This window comes from Bos grunniens, chromosome 12, assembly GCF_055505025.1.
Source record: "Bos grunniens cultivar Pamir isolate PY7600 chromosome 12, Bosgru_T2T1.0, whole genome shotgun sequence".
In the NCBI taxonomy this organism is placed as follows: domain Eukaryota; kingdom Metazoa; phylum Chordata; class Mammalia; order Artiodactyla; family Bovidae; genus Bos; species Bos grunniens.
The window spans coordinates 76,487,374-76,504,234 of NC_141176.1; the positions used below are offsets into that span (position 1 = coordinate 76,487,374).

The window sequence follows — 16,861 nt, forward strand, 5'->3', positions numbered from 1 at the left end:
CTCAGTGTTTATTTGTTTTCATTCTGTAGTTTGGGAAAGCATGTACTCATTTGACTATTTTAACAGTATTTATTTAGGACCTACTGTATGACAGGCATTGCTCTGGGCACAGTGAACTCAGTTGTGAAGAAACAAACCTCCTAGAGTTTCTTTCCATGATGGAAGATGGACGATATGGAAAATAACCTGAGCACAAGTACTGAGGACAGGAAGGAAAAGGAAGCCGGTTCAGGGGGATGGAGAGTGAAGGAGGGAAGTGAGTCCACACTGGGGTGTGAGGACTCTGCTCAGAGCCCGGTAAGCAGATCTGGGGGAAGGGGCAGGGATCAGGCAGACCTGGAGAGGCTGCTCCACACAGAGGGATGGGCCAGTCCAGGGGACACTGAGGAGATGCCCAAGGCATTCAGGACAAGGAGGCAGGAGAGCAGAGCAGAGTAAGAATGAGGGCCGTGAGGGCAGAGACAGAGCAAGAGGAACCTGGGGTCACTCCAGTAAGAAGAGGAGGGGGAGGTTGGACCTATTTGAGGTTTTAAGGAATTGCTCCTGTGCTTTACAGAAAAAGACAGTAAGTGGGGAAGGGTGAGGGTAGATACAAGTGAGGACATTACTGGAATAATCGAGGTGAGAGATGACAGTGGTCAGGACCAGAGTGAGAGCAGTGGTAATGGAGAGATGGGGTCACACTCCAAGCACATGTTGAAGGCAGAGTCCAAAAGATCTGCTGACAGGATAGGTGTGGGTTGTAAGAGAAGAGGAGACTGTGGTATTTGGGGTGTAAGGAAGGGGAAGAACAGGGTCTCCATTTACTGAGCTGGAGAAGATGGTGGGTACAGGTTTAGGGGACTTCGCTTGTGGACAAGCTGAGATGACCTCTCGGTGGTGTCACATTGCAGCTGGCATGCAAGTGTGAAGGTCTGTGCTAGAGAAACAGGTGTGAGGCTGGCAAAGGCACAGGACTTCTTTTTATCAAGGAATGAGTGTCTCTTAAAAAGACATTTTGCTGATCTCTGCCTCAGCTTCCCACTTTCAGAGAAGGGATAACACCTGACCCAAGTCTTCACAGTGATACTTAAAGTGAGTGACAGACAAGGTCTGTACAAGAAATGGGAGCAGAAAGAGCAAGCTGAGCAGGAAAACCAAAAGGAAAGAAACAGTGTGCTCGAGGGACACCAAGCAGATCAGCTGGACTAAGTAGATACTTGTCTGTGAAAGCAGGAAAACTCAAAGCTAAGAAGGAAATAAAGCTGTAACTTGAGGATCTGGGAATCAATCAAAAGTTATATTTGGATATTATTTAAGAAGTAAATAGACAAAGACAAATCAGCCTATTTTCCCCAGGGCATCATGGAAAAAAAAGAGAATAGATGACAAGTACATTCCCAAAATGACATGATAGAAATCATGCATACCTGTGGCGGATTCATTTTGATATTTGGCAAAACTAATACAATTATATAAAGTTTAAAAATAAAATAAAATTAAAAAAAAAAAATCAGGCTTAAGAAGTTGTTCAGTCACTCAGTTGTGTCTGACTCTTTGTGATCCATGGAACGCAGCACTCCAGCCTTCCTTGTCCTTTACCATCTCGTGGAGCGCATTCAAACTCATGTCTACTGAGTCAGGGATGCCATCCAACCATCTCATCCTCTGTCATCCCCTCTCCTCCTGCCTTCAATCTTTTTCAGCATCAGGGTCTTTTCTAATGAGTTGGTTCTTCCCATCACATGGTCAAAGTATTGGAGCTTCAGTCCTTCCAATGAATATTTAGGGTTGATTTCCTTTACAATTGACATGTTTGATCTCTTTGAAGTCCAAGGGACTCTCAAGAGTCTTCTCCAACACCACAGTTCAAATACATCTATTCTTCTGCACTCAGCTTTCTTTATGATACAACTCTCACATCCATACATGACTACTGGAAAAACCATAGCCGTGACTAGACAGAATTTTGTTGGCAAATTAATGCCTCTTCTTTTTAATATGCTGTCTAGGTTTGTCATAGCTTTTCTCCCAAGGAGCAAACATTTTTAATTTCATGACTGCAGTCACCATCTGCAGTGATTTTGGAGCCCAAGAAAATAAAGTCTATCACTGTTTCCATTGTTTCCCCATCTATTGCCATGAAGTGATGGAACTGGATGCCATGATCTTAGTTTTTTGAATGTTGAGTTTTAAGCCAATTTTTTCACTCTACTCTTTCACATTCATCAAGAGGCTCTTTAGTTTCCCTTCGCTTTCTGCTATATGGGTGGTGTCATCTGCATATCTGAGATTATTGATATTTTTCCCAGCAATCTTTATTCTATCTTGTTCTTCATCCAGCCTGGCATTTCACATGGTGTAATCTGCATATAAGTTAAATGAGCAGGATGACAATATACAGCCTTGTACTCCTTTCCCAATTTGGAATCAATCCTCTGTTCCATGTCCAGTTCCAACTGTTGCTTCTTGACCTCCATACAGGTTTCACAGGGGGCCAGTAAGGTGGTCTGATATCCCCATCTCTTTTAGGAATTTTCTACCCTTTTTTGTGATCCATAGAGTGAAAGGCTTTATCATATTAATGAAGCAGAAGTAGATGTTTTTCTGAAATTCTTGTGCTTTTTCTATGATTCAACAGATGTTGGGAATTTGATCCCTTGTTCTCTGCCTTAGAGTTAAGTTACATAGTATTTCATTAGAAGTCTTTGGTTGCCTGCAATTATCAATTGGCACATTCTGTCACAGACAGGGTTTGGTTGGAGTTTTTATCTACTAAACCCCCCATGCCTCAACCTAGGATGCACAGCAGTCCCTTTCTGCAGGTGAAGTCCTCACTTCTCTGTCTCTACTGCAGCAAATTTGCGGGAAAAGCAAGTAGCTCACTGGTGCCACCATGACAACAAGTCCTTTGACCTCCCTAAGTCTCATTTTCCTCTTCTATAGAATGTGCTGCAGAAACCAGAGTCACTGAACTCAAGGATGCTGTGAAAATCTAAAGAATTGTGTGAACACCTCCACAAATGAAAAATGGACATGAGTTGATTATAACTTGGTGTTGGTGACTGATTCCTATTTTCTCACCAAGCCAACAGTGGGACCCTGTTTACAGTGTGAATCATAACATACAAAGCACATGACCACCATGGAAGAAATAAACTCCATCATAACCCTCCCTGACAACCACAAAGACACAGACACACACAGGTTTCCCACTCACTCAAATCTTAATGGAGGTGCATCTGATGAAAATCAGCAAGTACTCTGCTGTGATAATTTATAATTACCTCACATTCTTTCTTTCTTGAGCTCAGAAATTAATACCATCTCTTGCTTTGGGTCTTCATTGAAAAAAATGACTTATGTTATGTTCTCAGTCTCATGCCCACACATAGAATCACTTGGCCTCTCTTTCACTGTTGAGAGTCCTTGCAAACGGTTCCGCTTAGTTTTTATGCTTTGATTTTATGTTGTTCAAATGGTTTTCTTCTTAAAATAGCACCACATTTTAATACAGCAATCTTAACCACATTCTAGAAAAAGCATTCATGGTCTCTCTTTCCAGGACCTAAGAAATTATCTCTGAGTCTGGTAGTAATACTTTGACTGTGTTGTTGACTCTGAAAATTATATATGAACAAGCCACCAAGGGGAAAAACATTTTGGAGGATTTGAAGTAAAACTAAGTAGAGTTGATTTATCAACCAACTTGTTCTGATTAGATTAAAGGGGAAAAGCCTGAGTTGAGCATATATTACAGTTCCTTCCACTGACAGGAAAGTGTTCTTATTCATATTTGTTACCTCAAAGTTAAGTAAGTAAGTGTTAGTTACTCAGTCATTTTCAATTCTGTGATCCCATGGATTATAGCCTATTAGGCTCCTCTGTCCATGGAATTCTCCAAGGCAAGAATACTGGAGTGGGTTGCCATTTTCTTCTCCAGGGGATCTTTCCAATCCAAGGAATAAGCCCAGGTCTTCCTGTATTGCAGACAGATTCTGTACTGTCTGAGCGACCAGGGAAGCCCCAAAATTCAACCAATTCTCACTGAACAGCAGACACACAAACTAGAGACAAACTAGGAAAAGGCAATGCTGGTTTGGTACCATCCATCCAGAAGCACATCAAGGGCCCTTCAGCGATGGTGGAGACTTACAGTAGAAGCACCACGGAGCAGACTGCTGAAATGGTTAATGAGGACCAGATGTGAGGCCCTGGCAGAGCAGGGCTGGGTTCCAGAGTCAAACAGCAGGAGGCCCTGCTTCCTTCACAGCTTTTCTTCCATTTGGAATTGCTCTTTCTCTCACGGTCTATCAATATCCTGACCATTTTCTAGCCTCACCCAAAACACACTCTCCCATGAAACCATCCTGCACTCATCTCTCTTCCTGCTGGGTTCCCAAGGCTCTCATCTCTCATGTCTCATGAAGGACCATCTTATTCTGCTCCATTATTTGTACACATGAACATGGCTTCTCTCAGCTCCTGCAGGGTAAGATCTGTGCCTGAAGCTCTGTGCTGGACCCTGATGCTCATTATCTCTAATCCTCACAGCAAGATGCAGAGTAAGTACTGGCCCCATTTCACAGATGAGGAAACTGAGAGTGAGTGAGGACCACATCACTGGTCAGCTGTTAAACAGAAGAGCTGGAATCTGAACCAGCTCATGTCAGTACAGAGCCTTCTTTTCTTTCACATCATGCCACCCAGATGGTGACTGAAGGTATATGTGAAAAGAAGACAACTCAATAAAGTAACTCAAGACTTGAAGGCCTCTATACCTAGACATATAAGTATCAATAAACTTATTATCTGATGATTGTCAAAGCAATCTGAAAAGAAATGTCCAAGTAAGTGATCTATGTGGAAAAATATTAACCTAGAATTTATCAATTTGGTACCTTTAAATACATGTTCATTAAACATTTTCAAATGCCTTAAAGATAACATGTAACAAATGTTACATACTATACTGGGTAACAGGATATCGTTATTGTTGATTTACATAATGTACTATGTGTAGAGCACCTATAGAAATATCAACTTGAATAATGGAAGCTAAGTACTCTTCCATAAGAAGTTAAATACTTCTTTCTTACATGTCACATTTTATAGATATAATTTTCCAGAATCTGGCCGAGCTTATAATTAAGAATTAATTTATTTTAAAACTCATTTACAGAGTACCTGTTAGGTCCCTAGCAATCAGGTGCTTTAAAATGATGACCACATTTCATCCTCAAAAAAACCTCATGAGGTTAATAGTTTTACTATCTCCATTTTACAGATGAATAAACAGGCTTGTAAGGATCAAAAAAACCAAAACCAAACATCTGGTCAATAGAATGATTGGAACTCAATTCCTGAATCTTCTGACTCCTAGACCTTGGAGTTAATGTCATTAGCCTGAATCAACATCACAGTCTGATTACTTCACGTCTCCCTGTTTTGTTACAGAAAAATTTTCTGCTCAATGAATTTAAATAGTTATTTCAATAAGTTCTAGTATAATACATCTAGTTGCTACTAACATATGTTATACAAAAATGTTGCTTTTAGAACAACATTCTAAAAGCATGTTGTTTTTAGAGTGATGAAGATCCTACAGGCAGGCAGCAAAGGAGACACAGGTGTAAAGAACAGACTTTTGGACTCAGGTGAGAAGGTGATGGTGGGATAATTTGAGAGAATAGCATTGAAACATGTGCAGTGCCATAAGTAAAATAGATGACCAGTGCAAGTTTCATGCATGAAGCAGGGCACCCAAAGCCAGTAATCTGGGGCAATCCAGTGGGATAGGGTGGGTAGGGAGGTGGGAGGGGGGTTCAGGCTAGGGGGACACATGTATACCCATGGCTGATTCATGTTGATCTATGGCAAAAATCATCACAATATTATAATTATCCTCCAATTTAAATAAATATATTTTTAAAAAAAATAAATGTATTTTTATGGCTTTTCCTCCAGGATGTGGGGGATGTAGGGGTAAGGAGAAATCTTTTTTTTTTTTTTTTTTAATTTTTTTTATTTTATTTATTTTATTTATTTATTTATTTTTTTTTCTAATTTTATTTTATTTTTAAACTTTACATAATTGTATTAGTTTTGCCAAATATCAAAATGAATCCGCCACAGGTATACATGTGTTCCCCATCCCGAACCCTCCTCCCTCCTCCCTCCCCATACCATCCCTCTGGGCCGTCCAGTGCACCAGCCCCAAGCATCCAGCATCGTGCATCGAACCTGGACTGGCAACTCGTTTCCTACATGATATTTTACATGTTTCAATGCCATTCTCCCAAATCTTCCCACCCTCTCCCTCTCCCACAGAGTCCATAAGACTGTTCTATACATCAGTGTCTCTTTTGCTGTCTCGTATACAGAGTTATTGTTACCATCTTTCTAAATTCCATATATATGCGTTAGTATACTGTATTTATGTTTTTCCTTCTGGCTTACTTCACTCTGTATAATAGGCTCCAGTTTCATCCACCTCATTAGAACTGATTCAAATGTATTCTTTTTAATGGCTGAGTAATACTCCAGAAATCTTTGTTATATTTATACGGATGGATAAATGGATAGAGAGGAAAAGGTTAGAATGATACCGATAGTAACCATTAACTGAAACTCTAGTTTGTTTACATTTCACAGGCATTTTCTGTAGTCTTTACAGCAACCCCAACCCTCCCCCATTTAATAAGAATGGAAATTGAGACAAATATCTGGAGTTACTACCCAGGACTGGTTCTCTCCAAAGTGAAAGTGAAAGTCGCTCAGTCTTGTCTGACTCTTTTCGACCCCGTGGACTATAGACCATGGAAATCTCCAGGCCAGAATACTGGAATGGGTAGCTTTTCCCTTCTCCAGGGCATCTTCCCAAACCAGGGCTCGAACCTGGATCTCCCATATTGCAGGTGGATTCTTTACCAGCTGAGCCACAAGGAAGCCCAAGAATACTGGAAAGGGTAGCCTATCCCTTCTCCAGCAGATCTTCCTGACCTAAGAATTGAACTGGGGTCTCCTGCATTGCAGGTGGATTCTTTACAACTGAGCTATGAGGGAAGCCTGGCCAAGCCTTTTCTACCACACATGCTGTCTCTGTGTCTACAGACCAGACTAAACTCCAGGATGCTACTATTTCCTGTGATTGCCTTTATGACCATCCTCTGATACCTGAAATCCAAAAGGAGACAAGCAGAGGCTCTTTTAACTTACTAGGTAGTTCTCAGGTATCATAAAGAACTTGCTGACCTATTATTAACTGGAGTCATACATGACATTTCAGAGCAGCAACAAAACCTCCTGGAAACCCTCTGATCCAACGTTCTCACTTTGCTGCAGAAACGTCAGAGGTCCAGGCAGGTAACAGGACATGTCCAGAGTGACAGCAGGCAAGTGATGAAGCTGGGGCCAGAACTCTCCTCTCCGCTACTTCTCCACTCTGGGCCTCCTTTCCTGCCAAGGATGGGATGGGCATGAGAGGCCCAAACTACATGTCCCAACTATGCACAAGAACAGGAGAGCAGTCCATGTTTATAGAAACGTCACATCCCATACAGAAGAATCACTGTGCAGCCCAGTCCTGCAGGTCCCCTTCCCACCAGAGTCTGTGCTGCACACTTGCCCCAGGGAGGGTAAAGCCCCAGAACACTGCCCGTGTTACTGGTCCAGTCATCCCATGAGGCTGTGGCAAAGCATCAGCTTCCTGGGATCTGAACTTGAGCTGCAAATGTAGAGATGAGGTGTCTCATTGCTCCAGGCCTCAGTTATACTAACTATAAAGTGAGGAAGGGAATATCGAAGACGCTCATAAAGAATGAATAATACATAAATCTAAATTATCTGTGTGCATGTGCACGTGTGAAAGACAGAAAAAGGCTTTGCACGTGGACTCTGAATAAATGGGAGCTACTGTTCTCACTGTTCTACATTTGCTGTCCCTTCTTTTCTTACATGGAATCTACACCATTTAATAAAACTCTAGCTCATTCCTGCTAATTTGACATCATTTCTGCAAACGTACAATCACCCATGAACAAGAACACAGAATAAAGAAACAAGCCCATTAAACAAGCAATTCTGTTTGTTCACATCATTGTAAAATGCTACTTACTTGATACAGGGCTTCCTAGCTGGCACTAGTGGTAAACAATCCACTTGGCAATGCTGGAGACATAAGAGACGAGGGTTTGACCCCTAGGTCAGGAAGATCCCCTGCAGGAGGGCATGGCAACCCAACCCAGTATTCTTGCCTGGAGAATCCCACGGATAGATAAGCCTGCCAGGCTACAGTCCATAGGGCCGCAGAGTCGGACACAACTGAAGTGACTTAGCACGCACAGGCTCACCTGATATAACCTATGATGTTCAAGTCATTTTTTGAGGAGAATTACCATTTCCTCACAAAGCAGGTTTGGAGTCTTCAACACCACACCTTTGAAGATCGGTCTCTGCCTTTTCCTCACAGTACAAGAGAACAGTGGGATTCCAGACTGCACTGAACAGAACCCAGGGGTGGGGGTGGTGGGGAGCCCTTTAACACTATTATTCACTGACTTTTTATAACCCAAGAGAGTAACACAGTATTTAACGTTATTTACTTTTTTCCCTTTCTTTTTGCCAAATTGTATTCTCCTATCAGTTTAGTTCTCATCATTTATTCACTAATCTTATTTAAATCCCAACTTACAGTTAAACCTTTCATCTCACCATTTCTGTGACATTTCTGTGAAACCCAATGCCATTTCTGAAAATAATCCCCCTCAGTGAAATGATGCAGTATTAAAAAGAAATGTTTAAGCATTCCAGTTTCCTTAAATGATAAATTACAAGTCAAAAATGAAGTGGAGAGAGATACTCACAGACTGAAAGGGAACAAGGAAGCATCAGCTAAGTACTGGGGCAGACCTTATGCGGGTTCAAATAGTGGTGAAGGAGATTTCTCCAGTGAGATGATCAAAAATACACAAACACACACTAACAGGTTGATGACATTCAGGTGAAATATATTTTTTCAGGTGAAATATAGTGATATTTTTACCCCAAAGGCTTTACTATCTTTTAGAGAAAACTAATGAAGTGTTTACAGATGAACTAATCTGAGGCCTAGGATCTGCTCCTCAATACTCTGGGTGGGGGTGGGGCTGGCAGAGGGCAGGGGTAGAGATGCAGGGAGACTAGTCACCAGCTGATTCCGGCTGAAGCTGGGGGTGGAGCCTGAAGGGTTCATTACACTGTGCTCTCTGTTTTTGTAAATGTTTATAGCTTTCCATTAAAAAAGTTAAAAGCTAATGAAACTTCACAGAATGAAACAATCCCCATCACCCACCCCGCCCCGGCAAAGGTATTGTGTAAGTGTCATTATCCCATAAACATTAAAAGGACAGCATATGTAAATATGCCTGCATAAAAACCCAGAAGACCAACTGTAAAATTAAGCAACATTCAAAAATCTTCCCATTTTTTAAAAAAGAACTTTTGACAAAACTTTTAGTTTAAAATCAACACTATCATTATTTGAAATTCAAGTAAACGCAACTCAAACGTCATTACTCACCTTTTTTAAAGCACAAGCCTTTATTACTTTTTCATATCGTTCTTTTTCATATTTCTTCCCAAATAAGATGTTACTCTTCACAGTTCCTGGAAACAACCAGGGCTGCTGAGAGACATACGCAATCCTCCCATGGATGCTGACCTTCCCTTGGCTCGGGGGCAGCTCCCCCAGCAGAGCATGTAACAGTGAGGACTGAAACAGACGGCAACACACACACATGAACAGGCAGCACTCAGGGCGGAACATGCCCTGCAGCACAGCTGACCCCACCCTGGTGCTTGATACAGGATAGAACCTTTGTGGAGTTGCATCAAGCTGACAAAAGGCATCACAACTTACCTTTCCTGCGCCCACAGGTCCAACCACAGCTAACAGTTCACCAGGTCTGACAGTAAAGGAAAGGCCTTGTAGAGTTGGGGTCTCTGATGCCTACAAATTAAAGTTTATAAAAATGTACCCATTTTAATAAAGTAACACAAATTGTTTTACAAAGGGGAAAAGATAACAATAGTCGACATAACTGATATGCAAAATATAACCCACATTTTTCTCTTTCCTGTTTTAAGATATTGTGTTCTGGAGGTCTCTTCATTAAATCTTATCTCTTTGGGGATTTGAGGCAGCTTTAGCTAACGTTAGGAAGGTTCCTTCTTTGACTAGATTCCCATACAAACAGAGGAACGTTCCAACTACCACACAATTGCGCTCATTTCACGTGCTAGCAAAGTAATGTTCAAAATCCTTCAACCTAGGCTTCAGCAGTACATGAACAGAGAACTTCTAGGTGTGTAAGCTGGGTTTAGAAAAGACAGAGGAACCAGAGATCAAATTGCTGATATTTGTTGGATCTCAGAACTCCAGAGAAGTATCTACTTCTGCTTCATTGACTATGCTAAAGCTTTTACCAGTATTGATCACAACAAACTCTGGAAAATTTATAAAGAGATGTGAACACCAGATCATGTTACCTATCACCTGAGAAACCTGTATGCAGGTCAAGAGGAAACAGTTAGGACGAGACATGGAACAACAGACTGGTTCCAAATTGGGAAAGGAGTATGTCAGAGCTATGTATTGTCACCCTGATAATTTAACTTTTATGCAGACAACATGATGCAGAATGCCAGGCCAGATGAAACACAAAATGGAATCTAGAATTCTGACAGAATATCAACAATCTCAAACATGCAGATGATACCAATCTAATGACAGAAAGTGAAGAGGAACTAAAGAGCCTCTTGATGGAAGTGAGAGAGGAGAGTTAAAAAGCTGGCTTAAAACTCAACATTCTAAAATCTAAGATCATGGCATCTGGTTTCATCGCTTCATGGCAAATAGAAAGGGAGGAAGTGGAAACAGTGGCAGATTTTATTTTCTTGTGCTCCAAAATCACTTCAGACAGTGACTGCAGCCATGAAATTAAAAATGCTTGCTCCTTGGAAGAAAAGCTATGACAAACCTAAACTGTGTATTAAAAAGCAGAGACATTACTTTCCCAACAAAAGTCCGTATAGTCAAAATTATGGTTTTCCCAGTAGTCATGTATGGATGTGAGAATTGGACCATAAAGAAGGCTGAGTGCAGAAGAATTGATGCTTTTGAACTGTGGTGTTGAAGAAGACTCTTGAGAGTCCCTTGGACTGCAAGAAGATCAAACCAGTCAATCCTAAAGGAAATCAATCTTGAGTATTCATTGGAAGGACTGATGCTGAAGCTGAAGCTCCAATACTTTGGCCACCTGATGCAAAGAGCTGACTCACTGGAAAAGACCTTGATGCTGGGAAAGATTGAAAGTAGGAGGAGAATGGGATGACAAAGGAAAAGATGGTTGGATGGCATCACTGACTAGATGGACATGAGTTTGAACAAGCTCCAGGAGAATGGTGAAGGACAGGGAAGTCTGGCATGTTGCAGTTCTTGGAGTTGCAAAGAGCTGGACACTATCGAGCTACTGAACAACAAGAACAGAAATACTGGAGTGGATATCCATTCCCACGGACAGAGGCACCTTATGGGCTATAGTCCATGGGGTCACAAAGACTCAGACACAGCTGAAGTGACTAACACTTCACACTCAGCCCAGAATATTAGATCTGGCTTTTCTGGCTCAGCTGGTAAAGAATCTGCCTGCAATGTGGGAGACCTAAGTTCGATCCATGGGTTGGAAAGATCTCCTGTAGAAGGGAAAGGCTACCCACTCCAGTACTCTGCCCTAGAGATAATCATGAACTGTATAGTCGACGGGGTCACAAAGAGTCAGACACAACTGAGCAACTTTCACTTTTCAAGAAAAGATGTATTTACGTTCTATATCTTTTGTTTAAGGTGATCCTATTGTATAGCACAGGGAATTATATTTAATACTCTGTAATAAAACATAATGAAAAATAAACTAAAAATTAAAAGAATTTACATACTTTAAGCTCAACACATGCTAATACATTGAAAGCTTGCTTGAAAATGAGAAAAAGAGCAACATGTCAAATGCCTCAGGGTGATTTTACACTTAATCTCTACTCATTGTAAACCTTATTCCTGATTCCAAGAATTTTTATAACATAGTCTCAGTAAATGAGAAAGTCACATTTTACAGTATGTGTAAAATCTCAAAATTCTCCAGTAAATCTATGTCACAGTTGTCTTTTAGCAGTCACGATTTTGAAATGGAAGGTTTCTTACCTTTTCCCAAAAAGCTGTAAATGCCTGCACATCCACGATTGTTTTACCATCTGATGGCAGCTGAGGGTAGCATTGTGACGTTTCATTAAGTAACAGAAATTTCTACAGAAAAAGGCAAAATATAGATTGTTTATACTGAAAGAAGAAAGCACAAACAAAACAACTGCTTCTCTGAAATTTGCAATAAAAAATTTATACAGCCTACCTATCATTTTATAGCTGTATTTTATCAGGTCTTGGGCTTCCCTGGTGACTCAGAGATTAAAGCGACTGCCTCCAATGTGGGAAACCCGAGTTCAACCCCTGAGCAGGGAAGATCCCCTGCAGAAGGAAATGGCAACCCACTCCAGTGTTCTTGCCTGGAGAATCCCATGGACAGAGGAGCTTGGTAGGCTACAGTCCACGGGGTCACAAAGAGTCGGACATGACTGAGCATCTTCACTGGTTCACTTGAGAAATAGTAAATAGTATATAGTATGTAATATACTATTATTATAGTATATATACATCTAAGTCAACTCCTCATTGGAAAAGACCCTGATGTTGGCAGGGATTGGGGGCAGGAGAAGAAGGGGACGACAGAAGATGAGATGTCTGGATGGCATCACCGACTCAATGCACATGAGTAAAAATGCTTGTGCAGGAAAAGAAAGACAGGATCCTTACATTTCTCTCAAACACTAGCTGGCAGGAGACTTGATCCTCTCATTCCCTCCTCTTCTCTTCCAGGCTCACAGAGAATCTAACACTGGGCAAAGCTACTTCTGTCCACACCAAACCTGTGTCCAGTAGGAGGCAAGATGAACAGACAGTGGTCTGAGGACTTCTCTGAAGGCTCTCAACCACTGCAGCCTGAGTCCTCTCTCCACACCAACTCTCCCATCATCAGCCACATAGCAGCTCTCATCTGTTCTCCCAAAGCTCATCTCTTTCCCAATTCTTCTTTCCTCTAGAAACATAATTTCAGAAACTCACTCACCAATTAATCATTTCAAATACTGATACTTTTCTTTTTCTGATTCCTTCCTGAGTTCTCCTCAACACCACCAAACTGACCCCAAACGCACCACTCCTTCCTAATATCTCTACGGCACCTCCAAGAGTGTCCACCACAATTAACACCTCCCAGTGATCGGCCAGCACCTAAGTCCACACTCCCCAGGTGACCTCTACTCAGACACCCTGAGTTCTGACCCCATCCTTCCTTCTGGCCCATCTCAAATACTAACCTTACTGGGAACCATCTCAGCACCTCCCAAGCTGGCACTACCCTCCCTACCTCTGAATCCCCAGAGGAATATTAAGTCACATAGAAGGGAGACACTATGTCATTTATACACTTATACAGTCCCAACTCCAGCTAAGACTGAGTCTTGCATAATCAGACTGTATGGTTGTTCAAATCAGTCCAACCACTGTAGCATGGCTACAGCCTTACATAGTTAAAGCTGACACAGCAACAAGAGAAATGTTATGAGGCAGGCTGGGACCCAGGGCCCTTTATGGGAGTGCTTGCACCTGGACAAACATCTCCTTGAGCAACAAAATACAAAGAAATCGTAAGGGACTAAATATAACTGCACACATGGAAAGGCAATTATGAACAGTAAGATACAAAAACACCACAAGCCAACTGCCATTTCTGAGCTGCTGGGATCAAAAGCAGGGAACTGTGTAAGATCTTGGCACATGGCACCTACAAGACGGTGGGCAGACCACATAACTCACCCATCTGGCTCAAACCATCAAACCTCCCCTACCCTCACCGCACTTAAGGAACCAGCCCATCCTTCTCAAAGAGTCAACAGGGCATCAGTTTGTTTTTTTTTTTTAATACAAAATATTGTTTTATTTTTCATTTATTTATTTTTTTAAATAAATTTATTTATTTTAATTGGAGGTTAATTACTTTACAATATTGTATTGGTTTCATACTTTGTGATGCAGCATGAGCCTCAAAACACCTTGCTTGAATTTCTCATCTGGAATATATCAATTTCTATTGATGAAAAAGACCAAGGGCCATGGAGAGCAATGTATATGTTATATATCTTGTCTACACAGAATCAGATACAATTTCAGCGTAAGTGTGTAACCAAGACATCAACACTCAATGTGTGTACATTAGAACAGAAATTCCCGCTTTCAAAGAAAAAAAGCACCTGAAGTAATGGCTGGATTTTTCTCCAGGACCCACTCTGATGAAAAGATGAAATTAAATGGCCATTAGATCCATGAAGTGCAGACCCAGAATAGGTTATGCAGGAAAGTATCCACATCAGAACTGCAGCCAAAAAGACTGACTTCCCAGTGGTGGTAATGGAAAACCTAAAGCTGCTCTGTGAATAAGATAACCTCAGAGAAACATTTTACTGGATGCAGAAGTCATTGAAAAGTTTTAGCGCTTTGCAGTTAAAATCTTTCACATCCTATGGGAGTCATTCAGTGCCAAGACCATGGGTCCCCGCTCATCATTTAGGGAAAAATAGATGTCTTGGGCTTATGAGGTCATAGTAAATCATTCATTTTCATAGAGACAATTTAATCTTCATTTTAAACAGAAATACTTGAGCACCTACTGTGTGCCAGGCCCTTGTCTTCATGATAAAAATTATTTACTCCTAACTATATAGGGACAGTTAGTTTTAAAAAGGAGAAAACAGGCATGGTGGGAATCACACATTTGAAAGGATGAGGGCAGCTAGAGAGAGGCTTAGACACGAAGTAAAAGAAGAACAGGAACAAAAATGCAGAGATCAGAACTCAACAATAAAACATCTTTGGTGGAAAGAATCCAGTTTTAAACACAGAGAACTAAGTGAATCTGAGGCCACACTTCCTGCCCAGGGAACAGGGGCTTTTCAGCAAGTTCCTCCCCTCCCAGACCAGAGAGAAATCCTAGTCACCCCAGGTCTATGCACCATCACTGCCTAGACATTCCAGTCAGCACAGGAGATGCAATTTGTTTGCATCTCTTGCATTTAGACATTTGAATCATCCTGCATCTATCACTGCATGGCAAAGGCCTATGTTGCTGCTATTAATACTACTACTGCTAAATGAGCACGGATCTTCAGTTCAGTTCAGGTACTCAGTTGTGTCCGACTCTTTGTGACCTCATGGACTGCAACATACCAGGTCTCCCTGTCCATTAACAACTCCCAGAGTTTAGCTAAACTCATGTCCATTGAGTCAGTGATGCCATCCAACCATCTAGTCCTCTGTCATTCCTTTCTCCTCCCACCTTCAATCTTTCCCAGCATCAGGGTCTTTTCAAATGAGTCATCTCTTTGAATCAGGTGGCCAAAGTATTGGAGTTTCAGCTTCAACATCAGTCCTTCCAATGAACACCCAGGACTGATCTCCATTAGGATAGACTGGTTGGATCTCCTTGCTGTACAAGGGACTCGTAAGAGTCTTCTCCAACACCACAGTTCAAATGAATCTATTCTTCAGTGTTCAACTTTCTTTATAGTCCAACTCTCACATGCATACATGACTACTGGAATAACCATAGCTTTGACTAGATGGACCTCTGTTGGCAAAGTAATGTCTCTGCTTTCTAACATTTTGCTAGGTTGGTCATAACTTTCCTTTCAAGGAGTAAGCATTTTTTAATTTCATGACTGCAGTCACCATCTGCAGTGATTTTGGAGCTCGCCCCCAGTCAAAAAATAAAGTCTGCTACTGTTTCCAGTGTTTCCCTATCTATTTGCCATGATCTTAGCTTTCTGAATGTTGGGCTTTAAGTCAACTTTCTCACTCTCCTCTTTCAGTTTCATCAAGAGGTTCTTTTGTTCTTCTTCACTTTCTGTCATAAGTGTGTTATCTGCATATCGGAGGTTATTGATATTTCTCCCAGCAATCTTGATTCCAGCTTGTGCTTCATCCAGCCCAGCATTTCTCATGATGTACTCTGCATGTAAGTTAAATAAGCAGGGTGACAATATACAGCCTTGATGTACTCCTTTTCCTATTTGGAACCAGTCTGTTGTTCCATGTTTAGTTCTAACTGTTGCTTCCCTAATCTGCATACAGATTTCTAAAGAGGTAGGTCAGGTGGTCTGGTATTCCCATCTCTTTCAGAATTTTCCACAATTTATTGTGATCCACAGAGTCAAAGGCTTTGGCATAGTCAGTAAAGCAGAAATAGATGTTTTTCTGGAACTCTCTTGCTTTTTCGATGATCCAGAGGACGTTGGCAATTTGATCGCTGGTTCCTCTGCCTTTTCTAAAACCAGCATGAACATCTGGAAGTTCACGGTTCACGTTATTACCGAAGCCTGGCTTGGAGAATTTTGAGCATTACTTTACTAGCATGTGAGATGAGTGCAATTGTTCAGTAGTTTGAGCATTCTCTGGCATTGTCTTTCTTTGGGATTGGAATGAAACCTGAGCTTCTCCAGGCCTCTGGCCACTGCTGAGTTTTCCAAATTTGCTGGCATATTGAGTTCAGCACTTTCACAGCATTATCTTTTAGGATTTGAAATAGCTCAACTGGAATTCCATCACCTCCACTAGCTTTGTTCATACTGATGCTTCCTAAGGCCCAGTTGATTTCGCATTCCAGGATGTCTGGCTCTAGGTGAGTGATCACCCCATCGTGATTATCTGGGTCATGAATATCTTTTTTGTACAGTTCTT

The 16,861-nt window shown here is 41.4% G+C and overlaps 1 protein-coding gene across 1 annotated transcript in view; it reads right to left on the reverse strand.

Annotated features, from left to right (window-relative positions):
- The window catches only part of LOC147361932 (ATP-binding cassette sub-family C member 4-like), a 153,504-nt gene that overhangs the window by 103,675 nt on the left and 32,968 nt on the right, over nucleotides 1-16,861 (reverse strand). Inside the window, exons 9-11 of the mRNA XM_086330249.1 lie at nucleotides 12,218-12,319; nucleotides 9,878-9,967; nucleotides 9,539-9,730 (exon numbers count right to left, since the gene is read on the reverse strand). Of these exons, the coding sequence (XP_086186375.1) occupies nucleotides 9,539-9,730; nucleotides 9,878-9,967; nucleotides 12,218-12,319 (384 nt within the window). The remainder of the gene's footprint in view (nucleotides 1-9,538; nucleotides 9,731-9,877; nucleotides 9,968-12,217; nucleotides 12,320-16,861) is intronic.